Source organism: Anomalospiza imberbis, chromosome 22, assembly GCF_031753505.1.
Source record: "Anomalospiza imberbis isolate Cuckoo-Finch-1a 21T00152 chromosome 22, ASM3175350v1, whole genome shotgun sequence".
In the NCBI taxonomy this organism is placed as follows: Eukaryota; Metazoa; Chordata; class Aves; order Passeriformes; family Viduidae; genus Anomalospiza; species Anomalospiza imberbis.
In genome coordinates this window covers 7,941,414-7,961,180 of record NC_089702.1, presented here as the reverse complement: position 1 = coordinate 7,961,180, position 19,767 = coordinate 7,941,414, and the positions used below count along the sequence as shown (strand labels likewise).

The following is a 19,767-nucleotide window of genomic DNA, read 5'->3' as shown; positions in this document are numbered from 1 at the left end:
GACTGCCTTGTCCTGCAGACTCCCACATGGAGGAAGCAGCTCCGTTTCTGCATCTCACTCTGTCCCCAAGGAAGCCACGTCCCAACCCCTCATCGGGCACTGAATGTGAACCAAGGGGGGCCCCCACACCAGAGGGGAATAGGGCACCAGGAATGTGGGATCAGCTTGGGAACAGTGCAGGCAGGGATGTCCAGAGTCACCAACACCCACAGCCCAGCTTGGGCAGTCTAATGTGGCCTTGGCTCTGTCCCATATGTCCCCAAAGCCCCCTGCTCCAGGCGCTCTCTGGAGATTCCCTGCTCCCCCTGGCGAGACCCTCTCTCTCCCAACCTTTCCAAAGGGGTCCACTGAGGGCTGACTTCAGCTCATGGAGCTCTCCAGCTCCCTCCCCCTCCACCAGCAGGACAGTCCTGGAGAAGGAGGGTCCCACCACAGCTCCCCCAGCCCTAACTACAGCCACAAGCATCAACAATCATGTCGGGAATGTCAGTCTTGACAATATTGCTGTTGCGATCGAAGTAGAGGACGGAGAGCGGGCGGCGCCGCGTGGGCACGCAGCAGGAATGCCCCGAGGCCTGGACGTTGTTGGCTTTGACGAGGTTGAAGACGGCTGTGTGGAAGGAAGAGGCCATGCCAGGGCTGCCTGCCACGTGCAGAGGGCACTGGCCCACACAGTAGTTTATCTGGTAGCCCTCGGGCTTGATGATCCAGTCGTTCCAACCAATGTCACGGAAGTCCACGTAGTAATCCTTGCGGCAGCAGAGGTTGGAGTTCTGGCTGCAGCGGAGGCTGCGCTTGGCCACGTGGTGTTCGGGCTCCCTCACCTTCACCTTGGCCACTAGGAAGGGCTGGTGGGACCAGCTGGCATTGACCTGTGCCATGACATCGCTCCCATCCCCGCGGCTCTCCAGTTCCAGCCACAGGGTCCGGCTCTGCCCCTCGAAGAAGCTCTGCAGGGCCGGCAGGAGGGGGAAGGAACGCCAGCCGCTGCCCGTCGTGCTCAGCTGCCTCTCCCCCAGCAGCGTGTGGTTGCCCCCCGCCACAGCCCCGGCTTCACCGGCCAGGAAGATCCTGAGGGTGAGGCTGGCCCGGGGCACTCGCAGGTAGAGCCAGAGCTGAGCCTGCAGGATGCGAATGTCCTGGTCCTGCGCCTGGCTGAACTGGAATTGCAGCCCCAAACTGGAGGGAGATGTGAGATCTGAGGGGAGAAAGGGATGAGGAGGTGAGCGCTGAGGGATGCTCCCCGGCCACCCAGCGAGTCAAGACTTCCAGCTTTGTCTGTCCTCCACCCTGCCTTGGGAATGCAGCCTCCGGCAGAAGGGGAGCCAGCTCCCACCTGGCCCTTTTTCTCACGGGGTGAGGCTGCAAAGTGCTTCCAGCCCCCCAAGCCAATCCTGCAGCTCCCAACTCTAACTACTCAGGAATCCCAGGCACCCTGAGGACCCTCATATTTTGGGGGGACCGGCATTGCAGCCCGGCAGGAGCAGGAGAGGGACCACCTCCCCCTCCGGGGCTGAGCCCTCGCGCAGCAGCGGCACCGGGATATAGTAAAATGTGGATGTGAATACCACACAGGACTGTCACTGATGCGCGACGGGTGCGGCGACTCCCGAGCTACGCGCAGCCCGCGCGGCTCCGGGTCCCCGCACCCCGCGGGGCTGCGCGTCCCTGGGGGTCCCCAAGGCGCAGGACAGGGACCCCTCGCCCCGGGGCTCACCGGGCTCTCCCGCGCCCCGTCGGGGACCGCGCACCCACCTGTCTCCGCGAAACTGATGATCTCGTAGCTCTGCTCCTCCTCCTCCTCCCCGGTAACTCCGGGGCTCCGGCGGGCGCCTCCCGCCTGCAGCCGCCGCAGGGCGCGGGCCACGGCGGCGCGGGGCACAGCGTGGGCGAGCCGGGGCCGATCGCGGAGCCGCAGCTTTTCCAGCAGCTGCTTCTTGGCCACCTCCTCCAGCAGCCGCCGCTCCGCGCCCTCCGGGCACGACGGGCAGCGCGGCTCGGCCGCCGCGTACAGAACCACGGCCAGCAGCAGCCACGGGCCCGAGCCACGCGCCGCCATCCGCGCCCACCGGACGGCACGGGATGAGCACCGGGAGCGGCACTGACGGGGCGGGACGGTCGCCGGCACCGAGGGACCGGCACAGACCGCACGGGAGCGGCGTGACGGGACCGCGTCGATGGGACGGGAGGGGCACCGGGAGCAGCGCCGACGGGACGGGAGCGGCACCGGGAGCGGCACCGGGAGCGGTGCGGCGCGGCCTGCTTTGGGCACCTGCGGCCGGGGGCGGTCCCGCCGCCCCCCCGCCCCCCGCCATTGGCCGCCGCACCTGCCTGTCCCGTCCCGTCGGGGATTACCGAGATTAGCACCCCACCCCCGCCTCCCCGCGGGGGGGTCGGTGAGCAGCCCCCCATCCTCCCCCGTTCCCGGTCCTTGCCAACCGTCGGGGCACTGCGGGAGGAGTCCCACGGGGGGCCGTGCACCGGCCCCCGCCGTGCCCGCGTGGGTTGAGCACGAGTGAGGGGTGCGGGTCATACAGGGGGAAGTTCACACGGGTGTGCACAAACAGTGGAATGTGCAGAGCTGTGGGCAAGGGGCTCTGCGTGCTCCGGGCTCTGCCTGCGGGGCACCCTGGCATCTGCCCACGGGGGAGAGAAATCCCTGCCAGCCCCACAACAGGCAGCAGGATCCTCCAAAACCTTCAGGGAGTGAGGGCTGGGGCAAATCCTGGCCTGCGGAGGAGCCCCAGCACCAGAGCAGGCAGCCGCAGGGATCCCAGCTCCGCTGCCCATCCATGGATGCCACAGACCTGTCCCCAGCCTGGGCACTGCCCCCCGGGCACCCTCGAGCCATCCTGGCAGTGACAGTCCCGTTGGGTGCTGCCAGAGGACCCAGGGGCCTCCTGGGATGACCCCACAGCTCCTGGGGACTGTCACATCTCTGGGTTTTTGTGACTCCCAGCAGGTGATGCGTTTTGGGGTCTGAGCCCACCCCTTTGACCACCTGGTCCTTCCTCAGCCCGGGGCAGAGCTGGGAAGGGCCAGTGAATGCGTGCACCGTGTTCCCTTCTCCTCACAAAATAAAAAGGGGATTTGTGTGTCCTGAGGACTCAGGAGGTGACAGCCAGTGTCACATCAACCTGAAGATGTTTCTCGGACTCTTTGGAGCAGGATGTGCAGGCTGAGGCAGGGCAGGGGCTGGCAGAAACCTCACGAAAGTGATGCAAGGTGCCACGGTGTTGGGGGATTGGCAGAGCCCAGCTGGAGCAGGGAATCCAGGGAACTTGAAGCCCTGCCAGGCCAGTGCTCCAGCATGTCCTGTGCCCACTGCGCCGTGCACCGACTCCAAGGTCTTGACCACACGGAGCCCCTGGCCCTGGCCAAGCCAGAGGTGCCATGTAAACAGAGTCTGGGAAAAAGCACCCACCGGAGGTGATGCAACCTCGGAGCAAGGGGCAAAGGGCTCAGCTGGCTGGGCCCGCTGGCAGCTCCCAGAATAGCCCAGGAATGTCAACAGAGAAGAGGGAGTGGGCACAGGCTGGCCCGGGAGCACAGATCCCACAGGGCCTGGGAGCCCTGGCTCCCAGGGATGGAGCAGGTGGCACTTCCAGCCAGGCACAGGGCACACGTGCTCACGGGCAAAGATGCTCCCACATGGAGAGCGACTTCTTAAACCACCTGGAGTGACAGGACCAGGGGCGATGGCCTCCCATTGACAGAGGACAGATTTAGGTGGGATATGGGGAAGCAATTCCTCACTGTGAGGTTGGTGAGGCACTGGCACAGATTGCTCAGAGAAGCCCCCCCATCCCTGAAGTGTTCAAGGCCACGTTGGACAGGGCTTGGAGCAACCTGGCATGGTGGAAGGTGTCCTTGCCCATGGTAAGGGCTGGAACTGGATGAGCTTTAATGTCCCTTCCAACCCAAACCATCCCGGACTCTATGATACACACTTCCACATTTTCAGGCCCCCTCTCAAATTATCTGAATACCTGTTCCATGTTGGACAGGCTCCTTGTGCCCCACACACCCATTCCCTGCTGTGCTGTATTCCCCCATCCCTGTCAGCTCCCAGAGCCAGCGCTGGGGCTGTGGCACAGCAGGAAACAGGAGACAAAGTGTGGGAAAACAGATGAGGCACTCTCCGGAACACCAACCCTCCATTCCAGGCTGCGAGCGGGGTGTCCCCAAAGGGATTAACCCTGTTGAACCTGCCCAGATCCTTCTGCATGGGGCATCACCCCATGAACCCCCATACCACCTCCAGCTCAGCAAGAGCATCCGAGCCCCAGCCTCTTGCACCGCGTGCCCCTTGGCACGCTCCGGCCCCCGGATCTAGGGCAGGGGTCAGCGCGGAGCTGCGGCGGCTCTTGCACCCATTGCATAATGGTGTTGTTGATTAAGCGGTTCCCAGAAAGCAAAGCCCAGGCACTGACCTGACCAAAATACCCCCCAAGGTCCCCCTGGGCCCAGCACCAGGTGCACTCATGGCTCTGGGGCCTCTGACCCCATGGCCGTTGGGGCAAACGTGGCACCTGGTGACCTGACCCGGAGATGACAACGGCTGGGCTAAGCCAGGACCCCCCAAGAGTTTGTGCAGCAGCACCTGAGCATGGCTCGTGGAATCATGGAATCATGGAATCATGGAATCATGGAATCATTGAAGCTGGAAAAGCCTGGGTCATTGAGCCCAACCATTAACCCAGCACAGCCAAGGGCCACCACTAAACCATGTCCCCAGCTGCCACATCCACATAGTTTTGAACACTTCCAGGGATGGTGACTCCACCACTGCCCTGGGCAACCCATTCCAGGCTAGGTCACCCTTTCCACGATGAAATTTTCCTTAATCTCCAATCTAAACCTCTCCTGACACAACTTGAGGCCGTTTCCTCTTGCCCTGTTGCTCGTTCCTTGGGGGAAAAGCACCGGTCACCACAGTGGTGGCACTGGCTGGGAATGGGCCATGAGACTGGGAATTAAACATTAACTCTTTTCAAGGCAAGGGAAGGGACTGTTAGAAATTCCCACCCCTCCTGGGAGCTGGACCTGCCCAGGGGCACTTGGCACAGTGTGCTTGGACCTTTGCTTCAGAGGCTGTTGATTCTGGCAAAGGGTCCTTCCAGCACATCTGTCCCCTCCTGGAGGGGAGACCAAAGGGACATCATATCTGTCCCCATCTGTGTCACATCTGCATCTGGATTGATTCCATGGATGCTGTGTCCCCACGGCATTGCTGTGCTGGGGGCTGCAGGGTGGGCTCCCCACTGGCCTTACTGGTCCCAACAGGACAATCTCCCAGCACTGGGCCTGAGCCACCCTTTCCAAAGCCTCCTGGGAGATCAGGGGACACCAGCAGAGCACGGTGTCATGGCAGGGAGGAAGGATCCCTGGCTCCAGTCACTCTTCCCTGACTGCACCTTGCTCACCCTGCATGGGAAGTGCCACTTTGGAATTCCTGAGCCTTGGCCACCCCGTGCTGTGGGTGAGGAAGGGGCTGTCAGCTGCATCCAGGTGCCTCTTTCCCGTGGGAGTGGGACAAGCCTCAGCTCAGCATCTCAGGCTTGTGCTGCTTGAGCTGTAGGGCCACAGGATCAGCCAAGGGCTCTCTCGTCCCTTCCCTGGTCCCTGCGTGCCCACAGCTGCTGCATCCCAGGAAGCTTGGCACTGGCTCCAGGGAAGTTGTTTGTTCAATAAATATAGACAGTGAAATGAGGCGTTGGAAAAAGAAAGGATAAAACAAACACCAAACCCTCTCTGGGTTTGCGCAAGTGGCCTTGGATCCCAGACGGGATCGATCCCCGAGCCTTCCTCCCTTCCCCTGTGGCAGGAGCGCTGTGGGCCCGAGGCACTGGACCTGGATCTGGGGAGACGGGGGTTCCTGCTCCAGCAGGGCTGGTGGGAGGATGTGTGCAGTGCTGTCACATGCTTGTGGCCCTTCCATCCCTTCCCAAGTCGCCGGTCCTCCAGGGCGACGCATCCCTGCTCCAGCCAGGGCTGCTCGTGGCTTGGTGCTCGCTGCTCCTGGAGCAGGCAGAGGATGTGAAGCTGGGTGGGGAGAGGGTCTGAGAGCACCTCCTCACTCTTCTGACTCTTTCCCCACCAGGATCAGTTCTGTCCCAGCGTTCTGGGGTTGGTTGTCAACTCTTGGAGGTGGATCCCAGGACTGAGGTCACCTGGCAGGGGACATGGGGGTCCCCATTCCGTTGGGGCTTCGTGGGAGCACCTGCTACAGGGTGTGTGCACGTGGCCAAGCACTGTCACCTGCTCCTGGCTCTTCTTCATCGTCCTCCACATGGGACAATGTGCATCCTGCCCTGGCTCCAGCAGAGCTGCTCATGGCTCATCATCCTGGAGTGGGCAGTGGATGCAAAGCTGGGTGGGTAGAGGATCTGACACCATCTCCTCCCTCTGCCGACCCTCTCCCCACCTGGATCAGCCGTGTCCTGACCTCTGTGGTTGGTTGTCAGCACCTGCTACAGGGTGGACCCTAAAGCTGATGTTACCCTTCAGGGATCACCCCAGGACCCCCATCCCAAATGTCCCACCCCAGCACCTTCTCCCCTCTTTTCCAGTCCTGGCACATGGGGGACACGTGGGGAGGGGTGGAGAAACCCGAACCCACGGTTACGTAACGGGGCAGAAGTGTCGGAGCCGCCCTTTGTCCCCCGCTCTCACGGCCCTGACCTGTCCCACTTCGCTGTCACCGGGCTGGAGAGGGGCAGCGGGCCAGGGATGAGCCGAGGGGATGCTCTGCAGTGGGGGAGCTGGGGCCGAGGGGGGCTGTGGGGGGTCCTGGTTGCTGAGGCTGCCCCAAAGTCCAACTGCTTCAAAAGGCAGAAGAGTTTCTCAGCTCTGTCCTGATTTGGGACAGGGATGGCCAAGTACAGGTGGTTTTGGTGGAATGGGGAATTTGGCCCAAGCAAGGAGTGGCGCCTTTCCTGGTGGGAATTACAGACCACCTGTGTCCCATGCTATGCCCTGGATCTGGCTGGGATGAATTAGGGGTCCTGCATCCCCCTGGGAAAGGCAGCTGAGGGGCAGAGGGTGTGGGAGATCTTTGGCAGCAGTGTGGAGAGGCCCAGTCCTGGGTTTTCAATGGCAGACTGGGTCTGTCCCGTGCCATCCCAGGGCTGCCCGTGCCAGGAGCACTGGAAGCTGTGCCAGTGAAAGGGCACACACGTGCACGCACCACTGGGAGTCTTTATTGAACAGCAGCTACCTGGGATGCTTGGAGAGAGAGACACATTCTTCCCACTGGAATTGATTTCCCTTTCCACTCCCTGCTCAGCTGCGTGTCCAGCTGAGTGGGGCCATGGGGGTGACCCCTGCCCTCTGTCCTCGCCAGCCCCAGCAGCCCAGGGTGGCCGCTGGTGGGTCCTGTGCAGATGTAACTGCACCCAGGGTGCACCAGGACCTTGGGCTGGGATGGCAGAGGGACGGTCCTGATCCGGGCCCTGCAGCATCCGGCAGAAGTCCATCAGTCCATCAGTCCATCAGTCCATCAGTCCATCAGTCCATCTGGACTCCATCAGGAGCCAGTCAGAGGGGCTGTGAGAAGAGTCCATGGGCAGATACGAAGCGGGAAAGAGCCGTGTGGGAGGTGAGGTTGGAGGGGACTTGCACATTCGGCATCACCCTTGATGCTTCACCGCTTCACCCTCCCTCCCAGCCGGGAGCCGGGAAGAGGGAGCCCCGTCCCACCGTGTCCCGTCCTCCCACCCGCTCCGGCACGGCTCAGGTGCAGCCGCAGGAGTCCACGATCATGTCGGGGATGTCGGTCTTGACGATGTTGCTGTCGCGGTCGTAGTAGAGCAGGGAGAGGGGCCGGCGCTGGGTGGGAACGCAGCAGGAGTCCACGGCCGCCGCCGCGCTCGCCGCCTTGATGCGGTTGAGGACGGCGGTGTGGAAGGAGGCGGCGAGGCCGGGAATGCCGGCCATGTGCAGCGGGCACAGCCCCGCGCAGTAGTTCATGTGGTACCCCTCGGGCTGGATGATCCAGTCCTCCCAGCCGATCTCCTTGAAGTCCACAAAGAATTCCCGGCGGCAGCACATCCGCGAGTCCGCGCCGCAATCGACACCGCGCCGATGGACGCGGTGGGGTGTCCTGGCCTGGGCTTGGGCCACCACAAATGGCCAGTGGGAATCACTATGGTCGGATGGGAGAGGGGAACCCCAGTCCTCCGGCACCTCCAGTTCCACTGTGAGCCGCGGCGTCTCCCGTCCGAAGAGGCTCCGGACAGCTGCTCCAACGTCCAGCGCGGTCCAGCCGGGTCTCTGCACCTCCAGCCGCGTCTCGCTGGCCACTGTCGAGTTTGGCCCCGCCGGGTCCGGCTGCAGGAGCCTGACGGTGACAGGCTGTGCCCCGCGGCCAGGGGCGGCCCAGAACAGGTAGAGGGTGGCCTGCTGGATCTCAGTGCTCCCGGCCACCTCCTGGGAGAAGCGGAAATGCAGGCGGACGCTGTGGGAAGTGGAGGATCCTGCGCACGGAAGCAAGAGCAGAGTCAGGAGTGGAGTGAAGAGGGGATTGATCCTGTCCCACCCCTGCCATGTCAGGGACACCTTCTGCTATTCCAGGTTGCTGCAAGCCTCGTTCAGCCTGGCCTTGGACACTTCCCCCACCCTTATGGGGCAACTTCTCTGGGCAACCTGTGCCCACCCTTACAGGGAGGAGTTTCTTCCCAAAATCCCATCTAAATCTCCTCTTTTCCAATGTGAAGCCATTCCGCCTTGTCCTGTCCCTCCAGGCCCTTGTCCAAAGTCCCTCTCCAGCTCTCCTGGAGCCCATGTAGGTACTGGAAGGGGTGCTGAGGTCTCCCCAGAGCCTTCCCTTCTTCCTTGGCTGCAGAGCTGCTGCTCCTCCTGGCTGGGAAAGGGCTGCCGGGGCCACGAGAGCACTCGGGGCTCCTGGCACAGCTCTGCCCATGAGGACACAACCCCCTCCCCGTGCTCCAAGCCTGGGTTCACCCCCTGGCTCCATTCCAGCCGACGCTCCACCAAGCCAGGAGACAACTCCCCATTGTCCTGGAGTGAGGGAACACAATGTGCCACGGAGCGGCATTGTTCCCGGAGGGCTTTGAGGACACGGGGCCTGCGAGGGGAGAGGAGCCCCCCACCTCACCACGAGGAATTTGGGCTGGGAAAGTGAGGGTGCTGGATGCTCTGTGGGATCAGGTGGTGAGTCTGCGTCCCTCCAAGGAAAGCTGTCTGTGAGAAGTGGGACACTTTTTTTTTCCAGTGGTGATATTTTTTTTCAGGAGCCCTGAGTGTGTTTTGGGGAGTTTTCTCCTCCCAGAAGCAGAAGATTCTGGAGTAAAATGAGGCACCCAGTGCTTTGGGTGGGATGTGGAGGCACAGAGAGCTGTGCAGCTCCATCCACACGCTATGGGCTGACAGGAAATCGAGGCTAAAAACCCCATTTCGGAAAACGTGGCCATATGACCCCTTCACCTCCAGCACGAGGGGGAGGGCTCAGCAAAAGTGGGCAACAGGTGACACGATAGAGCCGCAGATCTGCACTCTGTGCCACCCTCCCAGCCCTGCACGTCCCATCTGAGCGTGGTACACTCGGCAGGTTCGGGAGCTCTCACACCTCCCAGCAGCAGCGTTCCCCCCATCCCGCTGCACAGCCCGGCGCTGCCGTGCACCTCCCACCTCCCTTCCCTCCCTCCCTCCCTCCCCGCCGTGCCCCCCACCCGCAGGACGCGGATCCGCACTCACCCGACTCAGCGAAGCTCAGCATCTCGTACTCCTGCAGCCCCGTCCCGGGCCGGGCGGGGACGCGGCCGTCCCGGAGCATCCCGGGGGCGGCGGCCGCGTCCGAGCGCTGCTCCCGCATCCTGCGGAGCGCGGTCAGGAGGGCGCCCCGGGACGGCGGCTGCGGCACGCTGGGTCTGCCCGGCAAGCGGAGCTTGGCCAGGATGCTCTGCTTGGCCAGCGCCAGGAGCGCGTCCCGCTGCGCTCCGGGGGCCAGCGCGGCCACCCCGCAGGCCGGGCACCACGAGCCCTTGGCAGCAGCCGTCCGTAGGAGGCTCAGGAGAAGGAGAGCCACGGTGACCGTCATCTCCGGTGGCGAGAGGTGACAGCGTGGGAGTCCCAGCAGCGTCCGAGAAGCAGAATGGGATGAGCCGGCGGCAGCGCCGGGGCCAGGGAGCGGAGCAGGGTGGCAGAACTGGACTGAGCGGCAGCACGGGGCGAGGATGGGCTCGTTCTCCTGACGTGGCCACAAATATTGGCTGATCCCGGGCGAGATAAACGCCCCTGCGCTCCGCCGGAGCCGCCCGGGCGCGGGCAGCGCGGCGCGGCCGCTCCGGTTAAGGTGGAGCCGGGCCGATGGTGCTGCTGCTCGGGGGGCGCGGAGCGGGGACATCGAGGCCACCCCGGTCCCACCTCGGTGCCACCCGGCGGGGCACGGGCAGAGACGCGGTGGGGACCCCCGGGGGATCCAGGGTGTGCCGGTGGCGGCCGGTGCGGTGTGGGGACCACGGAGGTGGGGGATCCCCGGGGGCGGGGGGATCCCTGGAGGTCGGGGATCCTCAGAGAAGGGGAATTTTGGGGGGTCGAGGGGTCGTTGGAGATGGGCGATACCTGGAGATGGAGATCCCGACCAATGGGGGATCCCGGGGGATGGGGGATACTCTGAGAAAGGGAATCCCAGGTGGGTGGGGATTCCCGGCGGGATGAGAGATCCTTGGGGATAGGAGATCCATGGCGGGGATGAGAGATCCCTGGCAATGAGGGATCTCCAGAGATGTGGGATTCCCGGGGATGGAGAATCCCTGGGGAATTTGGGACCCCCGGGGAGATATGAGACCCCTGGGGAATTTGGGATCCTCGGGGATGGAGGATCCTGGGGGATGCGGGATCCCTGGGGAGATGTGGGACCCCTGGGGAACTGGGAATCTCGGGGATGGAGGATCCTGGGGGATGCGGGATCCCTGGGGAGATGTGGGACCCCTGGGGAACTGGGAATCTCGGGGATGGAGGATCCTGGGGGATGCGGGATCCCTGGGGAATTTGGGACAACCAGGGAAATATGAGACCCCTGGGGAATTTGGGATCCTCGGGGATGGAGGATTCTGGGGGATGCGGGATCCCTGGGGAATTTGGGATCCTCGGGGATGGAGGATCCTGGGGGATGCGGGATCCCTGGGGAATTTGGGACCCCCGGGGAGATATGAGACCCCTGGGGAATTTGGGATCCTCGGGGATGGAGGATTCTGGGGGATCTGGGATCCCTGGTGATGTGGGACCCCCGGGGACACGTGGGACCCCTGGGGAATTTGGGATCCCCGGGGATGGAGGATTCTGGGGGATGCGGGATCCCTGGGGAGATGTGGGACCCCTGGGGAACTGGGGATCTCGGGGATGGAGGATCCTGGGGGATGCGGGATCCCTGGGGAATTTGGGACAACCGGGGAGAAATGAGACCCCTGGGGAATTTGGGATCCTCGGGGATGGAGGATCCTGGGGGATGCGGGATCCCTGGGGAATTTGGGACCCCCGGGGAGATATGAGACCCCTGGGGAATTTGGGATCCTCGGGGATCGAGGATCCTGGGGGATGCGGGATCCCTGGGGAGATGTGGGACCCCTGGGGAACTGGGGATCTCGGGGATGGAGGATCCTGGGGGATGCGGGATCCCTGGGGAATTTGGGACAACCGGGGAGAAATGAGACCCCTGGGGAATTTGGGATCCCCGGGGATGGAGGATCCTGGGGGATGTGGGACCCCCGGGGAGATGTGGGACCCCTGGGGAACTGGGGATCTCGGGGATGGAGGATCCTGGGGGATGCGGGATCCCTGGGGAATTTGGGACAACCAGGGAAATATGAGACCCCTGGGGAATTTGGGATCCTCGGGGATGGAGGATTCTGGGGGATCTGGGATCCCTGGTGATGTGGGACCCCCGGGGACACGTGGGACCCCTGGGGAATTTGGGATCCCCGGGGATGGAGGATTCTGGGGGATGCGGGATCCCTGGGGAATTTGGGACCCCCGGGGAGATGTGGGACCCCTGGGGAACTGGGGATCTCGGGGATGGAGGATCCTGGGGGATGCGGGATCCCTGGGGAATTTGGGATCCTCGGGGATGGAGGATCCTGGGGGATGCGGGATCCCTGGGGAATTTGGGACCCCCGGGGATGGAGGATTCTGGGGGATCTGGGATCCCTGGTGATGTGGGACCCCCGGGGACACGTGGGACCCCTGGGGAATTTGGGATCCCCGGGGATGGAGGATCCCGGGGGATGCGGGACCCCCGAGGGGGCCGAGCGGGGCTCTCACGCGCGGGGGGTGGGGTGTCACAACGGATGGGCGGAGCCTGGAGATAACCCCGCCCCAAGCCACGCCCCTTCCCATAAAAGGCGGCGGCGCCGCTCCCTCCGCCGCGCCAGGGGGCGCCCCCCGCCCCTCCCGCCATCCCCGGCGCGTAGCGTCCCTCCGGTTGCCACAGCAACGCGGGCGCGCGGGCGCAGGATGATGACGCAGCGCGCACGGCGCGTTGACGCAGCGCGCACGCCGCGGGGGAGGGGCCGCCTCCTCTTTCCCTTTTTTTTTTTTTCCCGTTTCTTTCCCCGTTTTTCCCCGTTCCGGCCACCCTCCCCTCCCCCCTCCCTCCCCTCCCCCCCAGTCCTGCCCCCCCCGGGCGGCCTGCGCTGGCCCAGGCCCGGCCCGGCCCGGGGTGGCGGCGGCGGCCCCGCGGCGCAGGGCCCGGCCCGGCGCGGCCCGGTAAGTGCGGCGGGGGTGGCAGGGCTGGGGGCAACGGGGCGATCGCGCTGCACCGGGCACGGCGGCCACCGCCGGGACCTTCCCCACGGTGTGCCCGCTCCTTCCCCCGCGGGGGCAGCGCGGCCCGGGGCCGCTCCCGGCGGAGGTTCCCGGCCCGGGGCTGCTCCCGCCGGGGCCGCTCCCGGGGGTGGTTCCCGGCCCGGGGCTGCCCCTCTCGGAGTCGCTCGGTGCGGGATCCGGCTTCAGCGCTGCCCTTCTCGGGGGTCGGTTCCTGATCTCCCCTCTCTCGGGGAGTGCTCGGTGCGGGCTCCCGCCCTGCCCCTCTCGAGGTCCGGTTCCCGGTCTCGCCTCTCGGGCTCCGGTTCCCGCTGCTCCCGGCGGGGTCTCCGGGCTCTGCGGTGCCGCTGCCCGGAGCGCTCTCACGGAGCCGCTTCCCCGAGCACGTGGAGCCGGGGCTGCCGCCACCGGGGCACGGCTGATGCCGCTGGGAGCCGGCAGCGCCCGGGGAGAGCCACCGGTGGGAGCGGAGCCCGGGGCCCTGCGGGGGCTGGGAGGCGCCGTGCGAGGTTCTGGTGTCCTCACGGACAACGTGTTTGCTTTGAAATGCTTTTCCTGGAAAGGATTCCCAGGCCTGGGATCTCCCAACAGGTGCTGGTTTGGAGGGGTCCGGAGGGTCTGTGCTGATGGGATACATGGAAAAGTGGATTTTTTTGGAGGTTTTTTTGGTGTTTCCAACCCTTGAACTTTAAATCCTGCCAGGGGTTCTGGTTTCGGTACCAGCGGGAATTTGGGCTGAGGGTCCGAGTTGTTTCTGTCCCCTGGCAGGCGGTGTCGTAGTTAATTAAAGTGCTAATTAAAGCGTCCTCGGGTGTGTTTGAAATGTGCTGGTAGAAGTTTGTGCTTCTGAGCTTCTGCAGGAGCTGGTGGGCTGTGGGAAGGAGCATCACCAGGATCCTTGGTGCTCATTCCTGAACACTTTGGCTCCTGGGGAATTGAAAATTCCTGGCTCCCGGTTCGGTTTCCTGGCTCAAACCTGACGTGGGCTCCACCTCCTTCTCCTCATCCAGGATCTCCCTGTGGTGGATCCTGATTTACCTCTGCCTAATCCCACTGACCTGTTGCTTTAGGGATCCTCTTAATGCCAGCGTGGATCAGCTCAGGGGCGCAGGAGCTTTTCCATGAGCTCTGCTCCTGGAATACTTTGGTGATTCTGCACTGTTGACAAAAAGGCGTTGGGAAGAACAAGGTGGATTTTGGGCCAGCGTGCAGCAAAGCAGGTCCAGAGTGGGAATTCCACGCTGCTGCAATCCCCGGGAAGCTGTGGGCTAAGGATTTGGGGTTCTGCTGATTCCTGGGGTGGGGGGGCTGAGTCTCACAGGAGTTGTTTGTTCCTGGAGCTGTCCCTGGAAGAGGAAGGAAGGAATTGCAGATCCCTGGAAGTGTCCAGGGCTGGGTTGGACGGTCCTTGGAGCTGGGCTCGTGGAACTGGGTGAGCTTTCAAGTCCCTCCCAGCCCAAACCTTTGCAGGATTCCCTGGTTAGAGGCACTGGCCTGGATGGGGAGGGAACTGCTGTACTGAGGGATGAATTCCCGAGGGAGGAGCAGCCCCTGGGGCTCTGGGAGCAGTGGAGAATACCCAGGGCCAGCCCCTCCTTCCAGCTGTGACACCGGATCCCCCCTTGGAATCGAGTTCCCCTTTTAGCAGTGCTGCCATTTGTGTTGCTAAATTTAAGGTGGTTGCAGTGCTGCTATTCCAAAGCCCTGGTTTTGGGGGGGTAGGTGCCTAAATCCCCACTTGGAGGTGCCTAAACCACTCCTTCCGGCGCCAGTGCAGTTCACGGCACCTCATTATCTCATTTAATATTAATTAAAGCCAGATCAGCGCTCATTTGAATAAATTGATTGGGTTTTCATTGTTTTCAAGGTGGAGGTGGCTGGCCCAGGGGCACCACAGAGGGATCAGTGTCCAAACTTTCAGAGCAGCTTTGGGAACTCTTCTCCCACCTCAGTCACTCCAGTGCAGCAGGTTTGGGTCCCTCAGTGAGTTGTTCCCAAGTAATTTGGAGCAGGAGGTGCAGCCAGAGGCGGGGAACACAGCTTGGCACCTTGAAGACTTTTCAAAAGGCTTTTTTTTTTTTGGCTAAAGAGAAACTGAATAAACTGATCTTGCCAATATTCAGGGCTGCTGGTGCTTCCCCTGCATTCCTGTGCCAAGGTGCTTTTCTTGCCTTAAATTCTTCCCAAAGATCCATTTCTGGCTGGATCCAAAGGCTCCGGCAGAGGTTGAAACCCGTGTTAAAATGTTTTAATGCTTGTTGAGATGATCCTGAGCCTCTCACCTTGGCTGCAGGGGCAGAACTCACAGTGGATTCATTGCCCAAGGGAATAAACAGCAGGGAAATGTTGGTGCCTCTGTGTGTGTGGCAGCCCTGGCAGGGAGGGGGATGTTGGCAAGAAACAACAGTATGGGACAGGTGGATTCAACTCCTACATTGGTTTGAATCTTTTTTTTTTTTTTAAGGATGGATTTTGGAAGTGCCTGTTGGTGTTTGGTAAAGACTTAAATAGGTCAGAGACCTTCAGGTGCCTGGAGTGTGTCTGGAGGAGGACAGTGGAGCCTGGGAAGGGCTGGAGCAGCAGGAGGAGGGTCTGGAGAACTTCTGAGGGAGCTGGAGGGGCTCAGCCTGGAGAAAAGGAGGCTCAGGAGGAGCCTTCTGCCTCTGCACAACTCCCTGACAGGAGAGTGCAGCCAGGTGGGGCCTGGCTCTGCTCCCAGGGAGCAAGGACAGGACAAGGGGAAACGGCCTCGATTTGCACCAGGGAAGGTTTGTGTTGGAATGTTTCCGTGGAAAGGGTGCTCAGGTATTGGAAGGGGCTGCCCAAGGAGGTTTGGAGGTGTCCAAGGAAGGGCTGAATGTGGCACTCGGGGATCTGGTGGGAATCGGGCACAGCCTGGACTCGATGGTCCTGGAGGGCTTTTCCAACATCAGTGATTCCACAGTTCTGTGGAACAAGTGGCAGACCTGACAGTGCTTGACAACCTGACAATTCTTGACCACTCTTTCCACGAACAAATCCCTTCTGATGTCCATCCTGGACCTCCCCTGGCACAGCTTGAGGCCGTTTCCTCTTGTCCTGGCATGCCCTGGGATCAGAGCCCGGCTCCGCTCTCCCATCAGGGAGTGGGGTGAAAATTCCCCTCTGAGCCTCCTTCCCTCCAAGCAGTTCCAAAGCCTGACCACCTTTTCCAGGAGGAAATTCCTCTTCATGTCCACCCTGAACCTCTCCTGGAGGAATTTGGGGCTGTTGCTTCTCCTCCTGTTGTTCCTGGGAGCAGATCCTGACCTCACCCAGCTCTGCTCTCCCGCCAGGGAGCTGTGGGCTGGAAAGGTCCCTCCTGAGCCTCCTTTTCTCCAGGCAGTTCCAAAGCCTGACCACCTTTTCCAGAAGGAAATTCCTCCTCATGACCACCCTGAACCTCTCCTGGAGGAATCTGGGGCTGTTCCTTCTCCTCCTGCTGTTCCTGGGAGCAGATCCCGACCCCACTCTCCCATCAGGGAGCTGTGGGGTGGAAATTCCCCTCTGAGCCTCCTTCCCTTCAGGCTGAGCCCCTTTCCCAGCTCCCTCAGGGCCTCTCCAGACCCTTCTCCTGCTGCTCCAGCCCCTCGGTGTCTCTGTGGCCAGGAGGGCCCAGGGCTGGACCCGGCACTGGAGGGGCCCCGGCAGTGCCAGCACAGGGGGACAATCCCTGTGCCCATGGCTGGGATGGCCCAGGTGCCATCCTGGGCACACCTGGGCACACCTGGGCTCTGTCCAGCTGCTGGCACCAGCACCCCCAGGGCCTTTCGCAGCTTTCCAGCCCCTCTCCCCCAACCTGGAGTGTCCCATGGGGTTGTTGTGACCCAAATGCAGGACCCACCACTTGACCTGAGTGAATGTCCTTCCCCTCCAACCCTCCTGCATCTTTCCTTACACCTTCCCTCGAATCCCTGGGATTGCTGGATCCTGGATTCCTGGCTGGGAGCCATCCCTGCCTGCCTTGCAGTCCAGGTGAGGGCTGTGGGCACAGGCTGGCCATCCCTCGTGCCCGTCAGCACCAGGATTCCCCGGGGTGGTGGATCCAGGGGTTCCTGGGAAGGGCAGCTCCATTCCCATCCGGGAGCAGGAGCTGTCTGCCGCAGGCTGACTCACTGCTGCTCCTTCCCAGAGAATTTTGGGGATGATTGAGTGTGGGCAGGCCCAGCCCACTCGACACAGCAGCTCCGTTAAGGTTTTTTTTTAGTGAAGTTTTTCAATTTTTGCTCTTGCTTTGACATCGTTTTTCTTTGAGGAATTAATTTCTCCTGAGCTGAGTTTAGACACAAAATCCACTTTGTTTGGGAAGGTGTTACCCTAAAAGTGACCTCTCTTGGGGAGGCTTCAGGCAGGAAATTCCATGAGGAAATGGGGTCTTGTGCTGCCTGCTTCCCCTGTGTTCAAAGGACCGGGAACTTTGAGCCCAATCCTGTTGGGATTTAACCCTGGATGGGGGAAGAGTGGGGAGCATGGAAAAGGAAGATCCAGAATGTGGGCAATGCTGAGGTGTTTGTGTCCTGCCTCTGAGACTGGCTTGGTTTCTCCAGCCTCAGCCTGCTCTCTCCATTTAAATACCTCTCTATGCCAAAATTTTGGGGTTTTCTTTGCCCAGCTCCCCCCCAGGTTGGCTTCAGACAGGGACGTGGGATTTATGGAAGAGGTTGTTCTCCTTGACACTGCCTGGATGGACGTGAACCCCTCACTGAGGGTGTTCAGGGTGTGATCCCCACAGCACAGAGCTTCCCAGAACTAGGAAAAATCCCAAATTCCTGCTGGGATGTGTCTGGGAGAGTTCAGCAGCAGATTTGCTGGGCTGGGGAGAGCAACTCTCTTTTACCAGCGAATTTTGGAATCCCAGGATGTTTTGGCTTGGGGAGGGGGGACCTTCAAGCTGATCTCATTCCAAGCCCCTGCCATCCTAATGGGTATTCCCAGCTTCTGAAGGGGCTGGGGATGGATTCTGGGTGGATTCTGGATTGCAGGAGTCTGCTCTTGCCACTAGTGGGGGCGTTGGGAGCTTCTCCTCCATCTCCTCCCCAACCAGCAGCTTTTTTGGGAGTTTTGGTGTCTTGTCAGAGTCTCCTCACAGTAGCTGCTGCCATGTCTTCCCTATATTTATTTTGGTGTTTGTTGGGAAAACTCAAAAAAGCCTCTAAGTCTAGAGTTATTGGGGTTTTAATTGCCTGCACACAGTACAATTTTATTTTTCCTTATAAAAACTCACTCTGTATTTTCTGATTAGTGACAGTTTCCCATCTCACAAGTCCTTGGATCGTTGCTCACGAGGAAGCAGGGAAAAATCCGTGTCTTTCTGGAGCTATTTTTGAAGCTGAGAAAGGAGGGGAGAACGCAGCCATCTGCCCAAGTATTCCTGCAAAACCTGGAAAGCCCATTTTTCCCTTCAGAGCATCCCAGTGGCAAACTGGGATAAAGGATAAACCTTGGACTGAGGTTGATTAATAATTAATAGGGAATGGGAAGTGTTTGGTGCAGGTGGAAGGAGCTGGTAATGATCTTCCTACATCCTTTCTGTGTTCTAATTCCCACCACCAAACTACAGGTGACACCTACACTGTTCAGAGAGTTGGATATTTTAGGGTAGCACAAACTTGAGTTGGTTTGGGGTTTTTTTTAGGATGTAGGAAGGGTGATGGAATCCTGAGACAACCGTTTTCTGCTTGTTGCCTGACTGGGAGTGGTGTTTGTGTGATGATATTTGAATGGTTTTGATAGCTATATTGTATATTTATATTATTTTTATATTTTTATTTCACATATATTTTAATATATCTTTAATGTTTCTATTATTCTTATTATATTTTAATTTTACTATTTTTATGTACATATATTTATATTCTTATATGATTTTAATTTTATTTTATAGTCTTATTTTTATATATTACTATATTATATATTACTATGTTACATATTTTACATATATTATTTTAATATATAGTTTATATATATTATATATATTTATATACAATATAATTTAATTATATATAAAATTATAATATGCATAATTATGTATATTATATATAATATAGATAATATAGATAATTATAATTATATATAATATAATATAATATAATATAATATAATATAATATAATATAATATAATATATATTATATTATATTATATTATATTATATCTATATATTTAATATGTTATTTTATTATATATATAGATAGATATAATATTTATATATATATTTAATGTTTTTCTATCTTTAGATATAATTTGGGGTAGAACTCTTGGGACAGTTGTGGTGTTATGGGTGATGAATGGAAGTGCTGAGGTTGCTGGCAGCAGGATTTGGGGTCATACCCACCTCCATCCTTCCTCCTGCTGGGGCTCCTTTTTTGGGACTCTGCCTCCTTGCAGGGCTCTGATCCAGGACAGCATCCAGCCCGGAATGCTGCTGCTGCCTTAACAATTGGGTTAAATTCCCAGTTAAAAGGGAACGTGAACACCTGTGCTGGGCTCGGGGTGTGGAGCTGGCACCCCTCTCCTTCCTTCCCTCCATCCCTCTGGAGCAGCGCATGGTCTATTTTTAAATCTTGCTGGGCTCTGTATTGCGGCATTTCTCTTGCTGAATTATTTATCAGGGATTGGAGCTGAATGGAGCCTGCTACGTTTTCCCTGCTCGCTGCTGCCCACGTGTCTGTCTTGAGCCATTGACAGATTTGGTTCATGTCAAACCACGCCAGGCCCAGCTTGGAGGGGTCACGGGCCAGGACCCTGTGGATCTGGGGGTGTTTGATGCTGGGACAGACAGGGAGGGAGTGGTTGCCATGATCACGAATCTGCAGCTGAGCCAGCTTTGAATGGAAAGGCCCTTTTTAAAATAGAAAGTGGAATTAAAATTCTTTGTGCTGCCTGGAGAATGGTTCCAGCCTGGGAAGTGTCACCTCAGCCCAGGGAAACACGGAATGAGAGTGGGCATGGAGGGCTTGGGAAGGTC

General features: G+C 59.7%; 3 protein-coding genes across 3 annotated transcripts in view; 1 reads left to right on the top strand and 2 right to left on the bottom strand.

Annotated features, from left to right (window-relative positions):
- Positions 1 to 427: 427 nt before the first annotated feature.
- Positions 428 to 2,154, bottom strand: LOC137486990 (inhibin beta C chain-like). The gene is made up of 2 exons (XM_068212626.1): positions 1,756 to 2,154; positions 428 to 1,198 (listed from the first exon to the last, which is right to left on the bottom strand). Exons 1-2 carry the CDS (start codon positions 2,057 to 2,059, stop codon positions 447 to 449), a joined length of 1,056 nt encoding a protein of 351 aa, XP_068068727.1. The 5' UTR covers positions 2,060 to 2,154; the 3' UTR covers positions 428 to 446.
- A 5,509-nt stretch (positions 2,155 to 7,663) lies between these two features.
- Positions 7,664 to 10,086, bottom strand: LOC137486987 (inhibin beta C chain-like). Its single transcript, XM_068212622.1, has 2 exons — positions 9,718 to 10,086; positions 7,664 to 8,477 (listed from the first exon to the last, which is right to left on the bottom strand). The coding sequence occupies exons 1-2, from the start codon at positions 10,058 to 10,060 to the stop codon at positions 7,735 to 7,737; spliced, it is 1,086 nt and encodes a 361-aa protein (XP_068068723.1). The 5' UTR covers positions 10,061 to 10,086; the 3' UTR covers positions 7,664 to 7,734.
- A 2,542-nt stretch (positions 10,087 to 12,628) lies between these two features.
- The window catches only part of R3HDM2 (R3H domain containing 2), a 46,809-nt gene continuing 39,670 nt past the window's right edge, over positions 12,629 to 19,767 (top strand). Inside the window, 1 exon segment of the mRNA XM_068212567.1 lies at positions 12,629 to 12,726. The gene's annotated coding sequence lies outside the window, so the exon portion shown is untranslated.